Source organism: Schistocerca piceifrons, chromosome 2, assembly GCF_021461385.2.
Source record: "Schistocerca piceifrons isolate TAMUIC-IGC-003096 chromosome 2, iqSchPice1.1, whole genome shotgun sequence".
NCBI lineage: Eukaryota > Metazoa > Arthropoda > Insecta > Orthoptera > Acrididae > Schistocerca > Schistocerca piceifrons.
The window spans coordinates 440,451,547-440,467,937 of NC_060139.1; the positions used below are offsets into that span (position 1 = coordinate 440,451,547).

General features: G+C 37.8%; 1 protein-coding gene across 2 annotated transcripts in view; it reads right to left on the reverse strand.

Annotated features, from left to right (window-relative positions):
* The window catches only part of LOC124777010 (ribonuclease P protein subunit p40-like), a 250,437-nt gene extending 241,705 nt beyond the window's left edge, over positions 1-8,732 (reverse strand). For both annotated transcript variants that reach the window (XM_047252260.1, XM_047252259.1), the window contains exon 1: positions 8,528-8,732. In XM_047252260.1, coding sequence (XP_047108216.1) covers positions 8,528-8,653 — 126 coding nt within the window. In that variant the 5' untranslated portion in view covers positions 8,654-8,732. The remainder of the gene's footprint in view (positions 1-8,527) is intronic.
* Positions 8,733-16,391: the final 7,659 nt, after the last annotated feature.

Sequence of the window (16,391 nt, forward strand, 5' to 3'; positions counted from 1 at the left end):
TTGGTAATGAGTTTTCATTCTACCTCATGGTTACTGATAACATTTCCATACCGACATCCTCAAATAGGTCTGGTCTGTTTGTTGCCAGCAGACCCAATAAAATCCCATCATGAGCAGGTTTATGCACTATCTGTACCAGGTAGTTTTCAGAGAATGCATTCAGAGCTGTTTCACAGCATGTCTTGCCACATGCACCATGAACAAGACTGTAATTATTTCAAATGATTGTTGGATGATTAAAGTCTCTTTTCAGTAATGGCAATGTGAATGAGAACATATTTATGGGGAGAGTCAAGGATTCTATACAGTTTTTGCTTACATCTGTGAGTGAGCCTGACTCTCAATAGAAGGATCCAATTAAGTTTATGCCATGCCGCTTCAATTTCTGTCTCACTGGATCTGAGACCTTGTCTACTGTAACAAATATGCCACCTCCATTTCCCATTAGTCTATCTTTTCAATACACACATTTAACCAAAAAATCTTGCTGCTGTCAATTTCGGGTTCTAAACAGTTCTCAGTACCGTGTATTAAACGAGTTTAACTGCATAGCTTCAAACTCTGAGACTTGATAATGCTTTGCCAAGTGAGCATAGTGATTTCAATTGTTTAAGGGGATGGGGTGGGGGGAGAGGCTGGGGTATTTCTTTGTTGCACCAGCACTCATGAGTTAGGGTCCACTACAGCTATGATTCTCTATTCTCTGGACTGAATGGAGAGTTGCCTAAACCAAAAACTCATTTGCATACACTCCCTATACAGACAGCCACCTGTGTACCAGCCTCTGATGTGTGGTGCAACCCTGAGCTATTCCGGAGGGCACCGTTCTCAACAATGTAGTGCATGTGTAGTAAGTTGTATATCTCAGAACCTCTGAAACTCCTTATTCAAACCTTCCACTTGATTCAGAACCAGATGGTCATAATCAGTGCCAGACACAATTCTGCAGATTATGAACTTTGCTGAAATGCTATGACCAACACTCATGTTCTCCGTCTTTTTTGTCAGTTGCTGCAATGATCCAAGCATAATACAACTCCAAATGACAGGCTTTATTCATTCCAATGTGTGCCTTAAAAAGGAAATGGTTGCACCCTGTTCCTCCATTGGCTGCTAGAATGGCCTCTTCAACATTTTGAATGAGATGTCCAGGGATACACAAAGCTTGTACTGGCATGACCTTTCCCACCCCTTGCTGTATTTCCATCAGGGGCACCACTTTCCATCATACATTTGAACCACCAACAATTAACAGACTTCTACCCTCGTGCTTCCCTTTGACAAGCGACACAACAGGCTTCGCAAAATGTGAAGTGTACCTCATTGGTACAGTTTCAGTGGAAGAACAGGACACCTCAAATATGATGGTTATGGGGATGTGTGTAATACCCTGATTTCTCCATGGTCCTTGCTTCCTTACGGAGCCTTTAGAGATGCCATCTGAGAGGAGTCTGAGGCTAGGGTACCGTCCCTCAGTCTTCACTAGTATATGCCTATAATGCAAGGGGCTGTGGTCCATGAGTAGTTGTATGTCTGCCAGTTCAAGTAGTAATTTGTCCCACCACATTCAGTTAAGTGCCAAGTTAATCTGGACATATAATATTGTTATCAAGTTCAATGGTGGCCTTTAGATGATCTTTGAGGGGGTCGCAATTTGGTTTACTACACTCCTTGCCCCACATATCTTTGGTGTCTCTGGTACATTACTCTCAGTAGTTCACCCAATCACATCCATGTGTGATTAACCCACTCAAGTGACTCCTGAAGCCCTGCATTTACACATTCACCAGAAAACTTCAGCCAGATTGTCATATCACTCAAAGAGTGATAAAATCTTTACTACACAAATTACATCTTTCCATCGTACCCACTACATATCTGCATGTACTTGTAGAGTGTGAATACACGATAGGAAAGAGGTTGAATACTTTGTTAGGCCTAATGAGATTTGAAGCATAATTAAGGAGTGTACACAGGTGCAAGACATGCAGCTCATGAGATGATGTAAATGGAAGAAAAAATTTCACTGTAAACTTGAATAAACATTACATCAATTCACTCCTCTACTCACAAACTGTTAAGTGTAGAAGAAAGTGTGCAATGTTCACTGTTTATTAATTTATAATCTCTGTAGATAAAAGTTACAAGTTTTAGCCACACAGCAAAGTACTTGCCCTTTTGCAGTGAAATTGCGAAGTGTAATACTTGTACTTTATAGTACCATACATACTACTCTTGACAAAACAGTGACACCATGCATAAAATCACATAAAAAACAAATGACTATAAATGTCTGTGTAAGGAAGAAATTTGACTTAACCTCTCTTGTGCTGAAATCTGAGATTAAAAATAGCTTTCCATCTATGCTCAAACAGCTCATGAGCTGCTGAGTTTGCAAGTGTGTTTGCTCTTTTACAGAATATCTTACAGCTACAATTATTAATTTTTCTGAACCCTTACCAGATTTTCCCCATCTGACATCTATAGTAGAGGTAAGGCAACATGAACGACAACCCACTGAAACCCTTAAAACACTGAGTTGCATGGTAAGTTGCAGGAAAGCCACCACCAGAGACCTGAATTACGGTGGAAAGCTGGTAAGATCTGTATGCCACAGGCAGCACACCACATGGTAACAACTTTTTGAGACAATTATATGAAATTACCTGGACTAAGTATTCAGTACTACTTCACCAACTAACAACCAAATCGTAACCTTTCAATCTAACATAGGACTTGGGCTATGCTAAAGGGCAGTATTCCACCACAACTAAGATTTCATTCTTATATTCATTGGCTTCACTCAGATATGAATTGTCACCTCTCGACTTACCTTATAAGCACACTTTACAGTTCAGCCTGTTAACACAACCTACATTCCGAAAAATGTCACAAGCCACATAATTACTAATGGGCTGAAGCCGACATCTGGTTTTGATAAATTTAGTGGATCCAACTATCCCACACAAAGTTATAGCCAGAACACCAACTTTCAGTTAGATTAAGCCATCTGTGGACTTTCATGCAGGAAAAACCTGAGGCCATAATAAACAATTAAATGCTGACAAAGAAACTATTAAATATGACTCTAAATGTCACTGTATTACCTCACCCTCCATTTAGTACAAGAAGTTTCAAATTTATGTCTTTATCCAATGGGGTGGTTTTCATTATTTACACAGACAATGAGGACGGTGTGTCATGAGTCTGGTAAAATTTGAATCTTATTACAAAATAATAATTTAAAAGTGTTTGTATTTGCATTACTGTTCTCCAATATAATCTATCAAGACACTGAAAAAGAGAGAGAGCTGTGGCTCAAGCATAGCACACTACCAATGCCAGCAGTGCTTCTGGAATATGTGGGTTGGTATCAAGTCACTTTTGTGGAATCACTTGGAGGATAACTTCTGGTAACCAACAAAAGGCGATAAGAGAGATCACATATCTGAGTGCTGAAATTGAAACTATTCAATATTCTATAGACTGATCTAAATCACAACAATGAGCTATCCTGAACATTCGACTTCTTACAGGTCCATCACCATAATTGGTTCTGAAAAGGTTGGACCTACTCAAAACACAATGAGACAATCTACACAGCTCGTAAGTCTCTACAACTGCTTGGTAAAAAAAAAAAAAAAATCCTATTTATATATGTTGATTGCCAGATCATATTAAATTTATATCTTCTATTAGAAATGAAAAGACCTCTGCAGATTTTCATTACATTTCACCAGCTTGTCTTTTTGATTAGTACAATGCTTAATTACTTCCTTCCCTTACTAAATTCTCTATTACTTCCAATGTGCACAGGACATATCCAACAATCTGCGTTCTCTTTCTGTTGCAGTTTTTGTGCATCTGAAGATGAGAAAAGTTTTAAGATGGAGAACGATTTATGCATATCACAATAAAATGAAGTACTCCACTAGGTTAAAATAAGTTAAACTATCAAAGAAAACAAACCTTTTCAAATATCATGCATCAAATAGCAAAGACGTTGACATACCTGAAATACATGGATACAGATCTGAACCTCAAAGAAGAAGAATGAAAAAAGTCAGAGATCACCATGAAATGGCACCCTGGTTATCACAGGTAGAAACCTGATCCGTTTCTATCTGGCCTCAAAAGCAGAACTAAGTGTTATTAATAATGAAATTCGCTACTGAGTGGAGGAATGGAAGGAACAGAACAGGGGTAGATGAGCAATCCTCAGACACATGGGAAGACAAGGTGAAAAAAAGAAAGAAAAAATTGTTAGCTTTGGCCTTTAATGCCATCAACAATGCAACTATTCATACCACTACACAATCAATATGGTAATTATGACATCATACATTCAGACATATTTTAATTATTAAGGATTGGGATTCTTGCATGAAAAACGAGGTTTCGGAAGGAAATTTCTTGTTATGAATGGCATCAAACACACAAAAAGCTTAAAAAAGTAAGACTGCACTGGGTAAATAGGAATTTTCTGTGGGAACATAAATACGTCTAGAATTTTTAATGGACAAATAAATAAATAAAAAAGAGTGAGAACAAGAAACAAGTCAGGCTATCGTGACACATCTATTGGCTTCATGAACTCACAACTTAAGCTAAACATTAAACTACACTACAGATCAAGCTACCATCACAAACATCATTAAAAAGAAAATAGTGCTGATGGAGACGTAAGTGTTCATCACAGAATGACGTAACACTGCAAATTTCACTATAAATGGCAAAGCCATGACACACACACAGGAAGAGAGAGAATCAGTAGGGGAAAAATGCAGAGAGGAATATGATATAAAATTGCCTAAGGAAGGTACAAACAGCATGAGTAGTACAATAAAAATACGAAAAACCTGGATATAAATAGGAAGAATTTTATGGAGGAGGCGAAGAGGAAGTAAATACAGAGAGATTTGTAACTGCAAGGGGGGTGGGGTGGGGTAGGATTACAGTGTGAGCAGAATGACAGTTTCCACTTGTCAGGTGGCAGAGATTAGAAAATGCTTGTAGTATAAAAATGGTAGGAAGATCTACATCACACAAGCCATGAAGCAAATATGAACATGCAATGACCACTAACCGAACCTCTAATTAGTCTCTGTCCTCCTGTCTCCCTCATCATACCACTGCTCCTCCACATACCTCTTGTTTTACAACCTTATACTTTCCAGTCCTCCTCTACTGTACTTTGAAGTGAGCAAACAAATCACTCACAGTATGTTTGTTAATATTAAGTGCTGTGAACCACAGACATAAGAACAATATTGAAAATGGGATTAAATGGGTTTTTGCAAACATCTCCTCAGATGAATTTTACTCTCAATAGATGTGAAAAATTAAGGTAACAAACAGTTACAAAACTAAAAGAGTGGAACATGAGAAATAAACAGAACGAGAGACCTTCAAGGGAAATGGGAATGCAGTGTCAAGACAGAGGACAGGATTCAAAAATGAGAAAAGAAGAAAGGCTGGGTTAGTTAAGCAGGAGAGAGTCCAGTGGGCGTCTTTCAGAAAAGTTAGTACTTGGGGTGGGGGGAGGTGGAGAGAACCACATGTCACAGGTACTGAAGCAGCTGTTGAAACCATTGGTACTGAGATGATTGCTGCCTGCCACATGAAGCACTTACTATTTCAACCTGATAAAGATAGCTGCAGAGAGGTATTATCAATTCAGTTCAAGATTTTAATATTATGGCAGGTAGAAGAAACTATCGCTCAATAGCGGCAATGATTGGTTTAATCTTGCTTCTTAGCAGCTGCAATGTTTGCTGCCACTTTGAGTTAATAATGACTATCAAAGGACTGGGATCCATGAAAAGTTGTAAATGATGATTTTGTGAAAGTTACTGCCTGGTTCTGCACAGGCGAGCTAGCTTTAAACTTTGAAGGGAAAAAAACTAGTTTTGTACTGTTGATAATATCCCACCTCCTGTTCAACTAGTATACCAACTATAAATAATGAAGAAAGTAGAAAATAGTAAATTCTTTAGTGTGCATATTGATGAAGACAAACTAGACAAATCATATATTGCAGACTTGCAAAAATATTTTAAGTTCAGATAATTTTGCCATAAAAATAACAACATATTTTCACTCGGTGATGTGTTGTGAGATAATATTCTGTGGTAACTCCTCACTTAGGCAAAGTATTCATTACATAAAATAAGAGAATTAGAATCATGTGTGGAGTTCATACCCATACATCCTGCAGGTGTCTGTTTATGCAGCTGGGAATATTAATCACAGCCTCACAGTACAACTATTCACTTATGAAATCTGTTTCAAAAATCCCTCTTTAAGTATGATGCCAACAGATATTCTCCTAGCACAATGGTAGAAGGAAAAATGATCTGCATTATCCTTTAATGGATCTAACTGTGACAAGCAAGCGGCAAATTGCACAGCTATAAAACTCTTCAACAACCTATCCATGGAAATAAAATGTCTGCTAGTTATAAATCCTCCTATACAACAGAGGAATTGTTGAGTAGAGATCATTACTAGTAGCCCTAGCCATAAAATAAAACCTGTAAATGTAGTTAATTTTTCTTTTTTATATTTGTGTTGTTCTGTTCCGTTGACACGTCCCACATCATAAAGTTTAACATGAATCCTCATCTATGAAACAAGAATGTAACTGTGTACCCAAAAATTACAATGATGAAATCATATTTGGTTTCCATCTGGGAGGCTGATATCATCATCATCATCAGCAGCAGCAGCAGCAGCAGCAGCAGCAGCACCAGCACCTGACAGAGTCTTTGCCATAAGGATGATGCAAGTGACATAGTGACACTCATCGAAACATAGCAGGATTTCAATACAGCAATCCAGATGGCTTCGCATGAGGATGATGACACATACAGCAAAATTGTGGAAATTCAACACAGCCACCCAGATGGAAGCCCAAGAATATTTCATCAGCATTATATGCTGGCAAAGAACACACTTACAATCATTTCAACATTTTATGATTTCTGCCACAGCTCATAATTGGGAATTCACCATTTTTATTAATTTCATGGGTATTAAAGTTACACACAGTTTTTGATTCATCCTTCAATTTAATTTTTGTGTGTGGTAAGTGTTTATTTCACATCTAATGACAAACTGTGTGAACTTATAGTAATTTTACTAATGTAATTTTAACTTTTGGTTACAGCTTTTCCTCTGAATTGTGTACAGGTTTCCTTTCTTACTATGTGTTAAACTTTCCCAAATATCAGATGCTGCTTAATTTCACCTCTGTTTGCTTTTCACGAAAATATGACTTCAGTGTTTTTCTCCGCATAGTGTGAATGAATTATGGAGTATGTTTCTGTTCTACACATTTTTATCTTTACAACTGAATGTACCTGCTTCGTACATTTTATCATAACCTTTTGACCATCACGGTCAGATTAACCATTTTCTAACACTCTTAATTACATCTAAAAAAAACTAAAGGGACAGAGATCTAAACAGAAGTTTTCAATGGCTGTCACACTGTTCAACCTGTACTGGAATTTTAACTGTGAAGGGGGAGGGGAGGTAACTTTATAAATGTTCAGCATGTAGCCATATTTAGAAATTAATTTGCGATTTGAATGTAAAATGACTCGTTTCAAATCATTACAATTTATCACGCAAATGACCCCTGGAACATTAAATTAACGAAGTAAAAAACTTGAAAAATACAGTATGAAAGATAAATGTATGTACAATGAATCCCTGATTTAAGCCTAATACTATTCACATTTTAGCTGTTTGGAAAGACTTAAAGCAATCCTTTTTGAGGCTATCGACGTACAGTATTTACTAGTTTGTGTAATAAAATCAGCTCCAGTGTTTTATCACTATTTTCGAAGAACTGAATGACACAATCTTCATTAGTCTACACCTCCCCTTTCCATTTACTAACTCTAGAATAGCATGAAAATGGCTTATAGCCATCTAGATGTATCTGATGGACTTAAGTTGTTATCAAGTCATGCTCTGCTAATTATAACATCTCCTGATATTTGACTTTCCGTCCCTCTCCCACATCCATATAGTTATGTTCGACGTTCCAGCTTGTGTGTATATAACTCTCGTCCATTGCTTCGCTCAAACCGAATATTTTTTTCCTTAGTTATTAGCATTTGTTTCAACAGATTATACGTTTACTCTATAATCTGCTATTCAGGCGGGCTTTCAACAAAATCAAAATATGATCACAGCTTTTTGGTGGTTGCATGCGTGTGGAAATTACATAACATTTTTATCAGATTCATTCACATGCAGTGTGAAGCAACAAAATAAGTGACGATGCGTAGAGAATAATGAAGATTAGAACTTCAGTACCTAATTAAGAATATAGAAACTTCTGGGTGAATTAACATTTTGGTGATCATACAACGCTGACTTCAAAATTTCACTCCGAACTGCATCCGCGGATGTAAGCAACTTTAACACGGACAAATCAATCTGTAAGTTGTAATTCAATTCAGATGTGTGGCTGAACACCTCCAGACGGAACAACAAAAACAACATTGTTCCATACCATATGATTAAAATGGTGAGATGAAACAATAGCGTGGGATTTTTCCGCATCGTCTTCTTCCTTCAGTACCTTACTTGAAAGTTTACTACAAGGAGAAGAGAAAGACCAAATTTCTGGAGATAACATTCTCACTGTCTCCCATGCTTCAGTGCACACAACAACAAACCTGAAACGACGAAGTCGCCAATGATATTATCACATTTGTTTTGATGTGAAATTTCAAAGCAGTTACTGCGCGCAAAAACTCAAGACCTTTGTCCAAGGATGTTGAATAGATCACCAACAGATATCTCTCTGGCAGCCTGGAAAACACTACAATTTGTCTGCGCACGTGTAATCTGTGCTCACAAATCGTTGCGTGAGGTCAGAAAATTTGCGCAAAAATGGAACATACAACTTTCAGTAAATTTATTCAAGTCTCTGAGCGAAAAACATATCTGGTCAGAAAAGTTGCAAGTTAAGTACACAAACTACGATTTGCAGGATAGCAAAGCAAAAGAGGACACAATTAAGTGCGTTTTCATATGTTCCTTACATACCACTCTAGAAAGTACACTAAAAGTAATGTCATAAACTACACAGATTTTACCTGTGCAGACAAATCGTAGCGTATTGTCTAGGCTACTAGAGAGAGAGAGAGAGAGAGAGAGAGAGAGAGAGAGAGCTATTCGTGATAACCTGAATCTCCTTCGACATAATTCTTCGCTTAATCGCCTTTTTAACTATCTTTAAAAATTTCTTGAGAAACTCACTTGTAGAATGACTATCAGTCATCTCGCCTTCCACAATATCCTCAGTATAAGTCAGTTTAGATTTCGTGCTTGCCTTTCTACTGAACAAGCAATCAAGTTTTCGAATCCATTGACAAAACTCCAGTAGACATCTTTTCTGATCTCTCTAAAGCCTTCTATTGTATAAACCATCAAATTCTTTTGAGATACCCAGATTATTATGGCTTAGGTTCCATAGTGACGTGTTTTGATAGGAGAATACGAGGATTATTTCAGATGGTGTTATATAATAGAATATGTACAGTGATACTTAGAAAGAGTGAAAACTAGTATAGATGGTGACTTCCAGGAACAACTAAAGATCTCTGCTGTATTTATCGACCTGTCTGCCGTTTACGATGTCATGTGGAGACAGGGTGGAGTCTACCAATTGCTCTTTGTAATAACAGGTAGAAGAATAACATAACTTCTTAACAATATGTTGACTGAAGAACATATCAGGTAATTATAGGCAATGGCACTAGTGCCCAAAAAACCCTTAACAAAGACCCACATCAAGGCTCATTTCTATCACTACTACTATTTAATCTGTATACTGCAGATTGCAAGCCACTCAGTCTAGGAAGTGTCGTTATGCTGATGATTGAATGATAGTGGAGGAAGAAAGAGATTAGCTTTTAATGTCTCATTGTGAGCAAGGTAATTAGAGAAGGTGTACAAGCCCGGATTAGGGAAGGATGGAAAAGGAAAGCAGCTGTGCCTTTTCGAACGAATCACTCATCATGGCATTTTCCCTAAGCTATCTAGGGAATCGGGATGGCCAGACACAGTGTTGAACCATCGTCCTTCTGAACAGGTGATAGCAAGAACACAAAAAATCCCTTTGATTTCTTCAACACTATTGCAGACGTGATCACTTATATAAATTATAAACATAAACACTGCTTGTATGTAAATTTGTAAATTATGTACACATTTTATTTGTATTTCTAATGTGATGTGTAATTGCCATACAACCAATTAATATCGTTAGGCTGCACTGTTAGTTCATCACTTCATTTATTTCTAAGGGAATAAAGCAGACCGCGATGCTTAATGGCTCATCTGGAGAACCTGCCTCATGTATGTGGGGCACCTGTTGTTGCACTGTGTCACAAGGCTCTGTTTTAGGTCTACTACTATTTCTTGTTTTCATTAATGGTCTCACTCTTTATTCTGATACAAAGCGTAAATTTACCGCTTTCGAAGACGATACAACAACTCTCACTGAGAAATTGTCAAATAACGGTTTTGAACACAATGTGGAGAAAGTTTTCACCTAAACGTCAAATTGGTTTTCTTTAAACACTCTCTAGCTCAACGCAGATAAAACCCATTACATGAAATCCCATGCTCTACAAAGAACCCTTCAAGAAAGTAACATACAATAAAGAGATCAACCAATATAGAAATCTGAGGGTACAAATGTCCTGGTTGCTTCTGTAGACAGCAAATGTAATTGAGGATGTTAAATTAAACACCTTTCAGCCGTCAATTTTCTACCTTATTTTATTACACAACCAGTTTCAGCGTTTTTTTACGCCATCTTCAGGCCCCTGACTGATGTGTAGGACTAAACCACCTCGCTTGTGATCGAAGCTGGGGCGAGAAATATTGGTATTAGTAGAATCTACTTGCTACAGTGACTGCTTCAAACAACTGTTACATCTAACAGTTGACAGGTGATGTTTGAAGTAGCAATTAGATATCTACTAATACCAGTATTGCTGGCCCCTGCGTCACTCACAAGAGACGTAGATTAGTCCTACACGTCGGTCAGGGGCCTGAAGACGGCGTAATAAAGTGCTGAAACTGGATGCCTAATGAAATAAGGTTGAAAATTGACAACTGAAAGGTGTTTAATTTGACATCCTCAATCGAACAGCTGAGTCCCGCGACCATCGCTAAAAAGATGGACATATAGAGGCAAATGCAATTAGTCAACCAACATTCTCCACCATTTTATAAGATTTGCTCAGTAATGAATTATCCCCCAGCAACTGATGCAGATACTGTTAACGCTTCCTACTGAGGCAGCTTTCTATCATTAATGTCGAATGCTGATATATTGTGGGGGAACTAACCTCTCACAAAACAAAAATTTCACTACCCAAAAAACTCTTCAGAATAAAGAGTGATGTCCATCACAAGAACACTTGAAGATGCCTGTTTCAAAAGATAGGGATCCTAACCACCATTTGTCTCTTTACAAAGATAGGAGCCACTGTGATGAATCCAAAATAAGAACAAAAAAGTCTGCAAATTGAATTACAAATCTTAATCTGGTTGAAGAAAAGTATTTATTACTCCATAATTAAAGTTATTTATGCACTCTCAACACATATTAAATGTCATCATAAACAATTGCCCAAATTTAAACCAATTCTCAAACAAATTCTAATACAGAAATTTTTTGTATGTTTGATGAATTTCCGAGACAAAGGGATTATTACTGCTTAAGTTAGAATTGTCTTAGAATTACTTTTAATTAATGTTACTTGAGGAAATCTAATTGAAACATGATTACGATTCACAACTTGAGAACAGTATAAATTATAAAGTCTGTAGCACGTTTTTCATCTTTTTGACTTCTTTAGTATTTGTTAACTTCTAATTTATACCACTGTTCTACTGATTTGGTCACTATCATAAATATGTGGAAATTCGGTTTTTGTATTCATGTATTTATTGTAATATTTAACAAAGTATTGCTTTCTGTATATGTTACTCATCATTCCACAGTGAAACACAATTTTCTTTAGTTGAGGTCTTATTTACAATGTATCTTTTATTGTCGTGTAAGCTATACACTGGCAAGACTCATGGCATACCTGCCAATATGGTGCGGACCTCCTTTCACCCTGAATAGTGCTGCAGCTTGACATGACAGACTCAACAAATCGTTGAAAGACCCCTGCAGAACAACTGAGCCATGCTGCCCCTATAGATAAAGATGCTGCCACAGCTAATGCAAAATACTATGGAAGTGGGTCAGACCAGAACTGACCAGCCACATCTACTCTGGGGGCTACCTGCTGTTGTGGCAAGTACTGTCTCCAAGTTGTCGATATGATTACTACATGCAGCAACTGAGTGGAGGCACCTGATGCATAATAGTAATGACCCAAAATGCTCATTGAAAACTAAGTTGTATTCATCTATTATTCTAATTTAGCATATAATTATTTTAATTTAGCATTAGTTGTTATGCACATGGTTTCATGTTATATGTAATAATATTTTATTTATGGACATCTAATTGTAAATCTTTTTATGTCCTATTTTCTATGTAAGTCAATGTATGACAAATCCTATATCATTTTTATTATGATGAGATACAAGGATGCAACTCATTGAAGGGAGAGCTGCTGTGGCATGAGAGATTTGGTTGTTTCACATCCAAGCCATGGTTTTGTTGTGGCTTATGTGACAGAAACTGATGCTGTAGCAAAATATATAAATACTTGTCTCAGTCTCTCAATGTGCTCTGTTATTTGCACTCAGATCTCCTTTAGCCTCCATTGTGAACTGCCACCCACTGCTACAGCCAGCACCTTTACAGAGTCACTGCCATCATCACTTCATCATTTGTGCAACACTGCATACTGCCAATCTGACTGCTAATGGACACTCCTCTTTGCATGCTGGTCAAAATTTAAGTCCAGGGAATGTTGGATCCTCAGAGTATTGTCACAAGTGCTGGAGTGTGTTGAACAATAAAAGACTAATGCTTTCATGTTGATACCTTGGATCACTACAATGTTTCCACTCAATGCTTTACTGCTATCCCGCCCATGGTGGAGAATTACTGGCTTCCTAACATTATAAACTCAGTTGCACCGCCACCCATAGTGGCCATCCACTCCTGGTCATTACAAGTGGTCTCAGACTTGCGGCTAACATCTGCAGCAGGAGCCAGGACACTGTCACCAGGCACAACGTGCAACATCAAAATGTAGTGGGTAAGTGCACTCATTTTATTTTACTTTTTTTTACTTACAGGTATCATATTGAGTCAATACATCTTCTATCATGTTTTTAACCCTTTCAGATCTGAATATTTTCCTGCAGGAAAGAAGGTTTTTATTTATGTGGTAATGCTCTTAGGAATTTTTTTAATGATTTTAGGTGCAAGATTTATCCAAAAATATGTACCCATTTTCAAAACATACTTTGTCCACTTGGCTTCATTTTATGGACTAAAATAAGTAATTACGAAATATTCTCCATTGTAATAAAGAGTAAAATGATCATTCAGTAATTACCAAGTAAAACAACAATAACAATATTCAGTTACAGAGTGCAATATAGCAAACCAGCCACATCTGTGTGTTCTGCTGGCCATGAGCTACCGTGTGAAACACAACAGTTGGCAGCACTTGCTCATGATGCAAACTTTGAGCTTTCACAAATGTGTACCTCAGACTTCCATTGTGGAAAAATATTTCCCTTGCAGGTAAGACACAGTAAAAGTTAATACACACAATTGTAGCCAGATGGTCTGAAAGCATTATTATGCTTTCATATGTGAAGTATGCCAAGTTAACTCAGTATCCTAAGGATGTGTAAATATACGAGGCGTGTTTTTTAAGTAAGTACCATTGTGAAATTAAAAAAAAAAGATATCTCAATAATTTTATTTTTATATGAAAGCCTGTACCTTAATCTACTTTTCTACATGATTTCCGTCAATATTGAGGCACTTGTCATAACATTGTACTAGTATTTGAATACCTTCCTCATAGAAGTCTGCCGCCTGATTTGTTAACCACTGCATCACCACTGTTTTGACTTCGTCATCGTCTTGAAGATGCTGACCGCCCAGGTGTTTCTTCTAATGCAGGAACAGATGGTAAGTCACTGGGCGCAAGATCTATGCTGTACGGAGGATGATCTAGAGTTTCCCATCGAAAAGAAGTGATGAGATCTTTGGTCTGATTCGCCGCATGCAGACGGCCATTGTCTTGCAGCAAAACGATGCCCTTGCTCAACTTCCATGGACTGTTGCTTTTGTTCTGGTGTGACACGGCCACAAATGTTTCATCGCCCATAACAATTTGGCTTAAGAAATCATCACCGTCATTGTGGTACCACTCAAGGAAAGTCAATGCACTGTCTAAACGTTTGGTTTTGCGCACATCCATCAACATTTTCGGTACCCAATGTGCGCAGAAATCGTAAAGCGTCTGTTTTCTCTCACATTATTGTCCACTTTCTGCGCCAAACTTTCATTAACGACCGAAGGACGCCCACTCCGTTGATCATCATGCACGTTTGTGCGGTCATCTTTAAATGCTCTCACCCACTTACCTACCATTCCATCACTCATAATGTTTTCTCCGTAAATTTCACAGATCTCACGATGAATATCGATCGCTTTTAGGCCTTTAGCACTAAGAAATCGTATACAGCCTGTATTTCACAATCGAGGGGACTCACGACTATCGGAGGTATCTTAAACACTCAGTACTCAACGAAAACAAGTAAGAATCAGACTGTAATGGCGTCAGTGCGTAGATTAAGGTACAGGCTTTCATGTAAAAATAAAATTATTGAGAAATCTTAGCACTTTTTTTTTATTTCAAAACGGCACTTACTTAAAAAACACGCCTCGTAATTGTTAGTTTTCGCCTAGTTCTTCTGGACAACATACCTTTGGCATAAGCAATGGATGTGGCTCAATATCCAGAAGTATGTAAACTGTTAACTTCAGGAGGTCACCCTGAGTTTTGTGATGAAGTATTACATTAGTTTTTTAAAGGATTTCATCTTGATTTAAGCTGCTAGTATATTATTTTGCGACTACAATTCTGACATTAAGCCTTTGCCAAACATTACAAAGGTAATCGTAAAATAAAATTCTAGCATCTGGAAGCAAAATGAAATCCTTTAAAAAAATTACTGAAGCTGTGGACCCATAATACCATTAAATATTATGGTAATGTCACATTTATTCTCCATTCTCGTCATTTAATGCTGTTTTTCCTATTGTAGCTGTTTTCTTGTATTTATTGAATAGAGTCTCCACAACGTCAGAGTATGAGACACAGGATGTTTCCAAGTGAGAGGCGATTAGAGCCATGTGAGACTGCACCATTCAAAATGGGCAGTGTAACTGCCTGCAAGCAAGGGGAATGGCTCATTGTTTCCAGTGTGTAGAGTGCGGTAGTAATTATGAACAGCCACTCAAGTGGAGTAGCTAAGTTACAGTAAGAAATGCTAGAATAGTATTACGTTTAAGAGTCCCTGTCGTTTGTATTTTGCGCGACTGACCGAGGGTTAATCATGTCGCTGTCGATACCACAGGAGGCTTCCTGGAGAATGTCGTAAATATTAGTAGTCCAGCTAGCTGAGTTGCAAGCAGACAATGTAAACAGATCTAAGGAAATAGGGACTATGTGAGCAGACCAAGAAAATACAGCAGAGAAACTAAATTTTAGGGAGAAGAACAATGCTCTGCACTGTAGAGTTACTCCAGAGTACGCAGACAAGAGGCAAAAATATTCTAACCAGTGGTTGCCTAAAAGCGAGCACTAATGTGTTCCTCCAGCAGAAAGAAATATGAGGATTTTAGAGAGGCTTGAAAGATGGAGAAAGGGTATCACTTGCATGGAAGCAGAAAATAAGGAGAAATCATTTAATACTGTAAGTTTAATTGACATGCGGAGTACTAAAGTTCCAGAAGATAAGAAGAGTAACGTAAAATTATCAGATCCGAGAGAAAAAGGATAAAAGCTAATGGGATAACCTTGGAAGTGCTATTTACATTAAGTATGCAGCGAATGAACCTGGTGGTTTAAGATAAAAAAAAGCTGAAACTGACATATGACTGGGAGAGTGGTGTGCTGACCACATGCCTCACCATACCTGCATCCAATGATGCCTTTGGGCTGATGATGACACGGCGGCCGGTCGGTACTGCTGGGCCTTCCAAGGCCTTTTCGGATGTAGAGGAGAGAGAGAAACCTCCATGAAGCTGTAAAGTCAGTGGAGGACCTGGTAAAGCAAAAGAAGGCAGGAAAGAAGAAACAGAAGAGAAACCTTGAAGGGAGAGAGGACCCCTAATACAAATATGGGGCCTTTTGAAGAGGTGA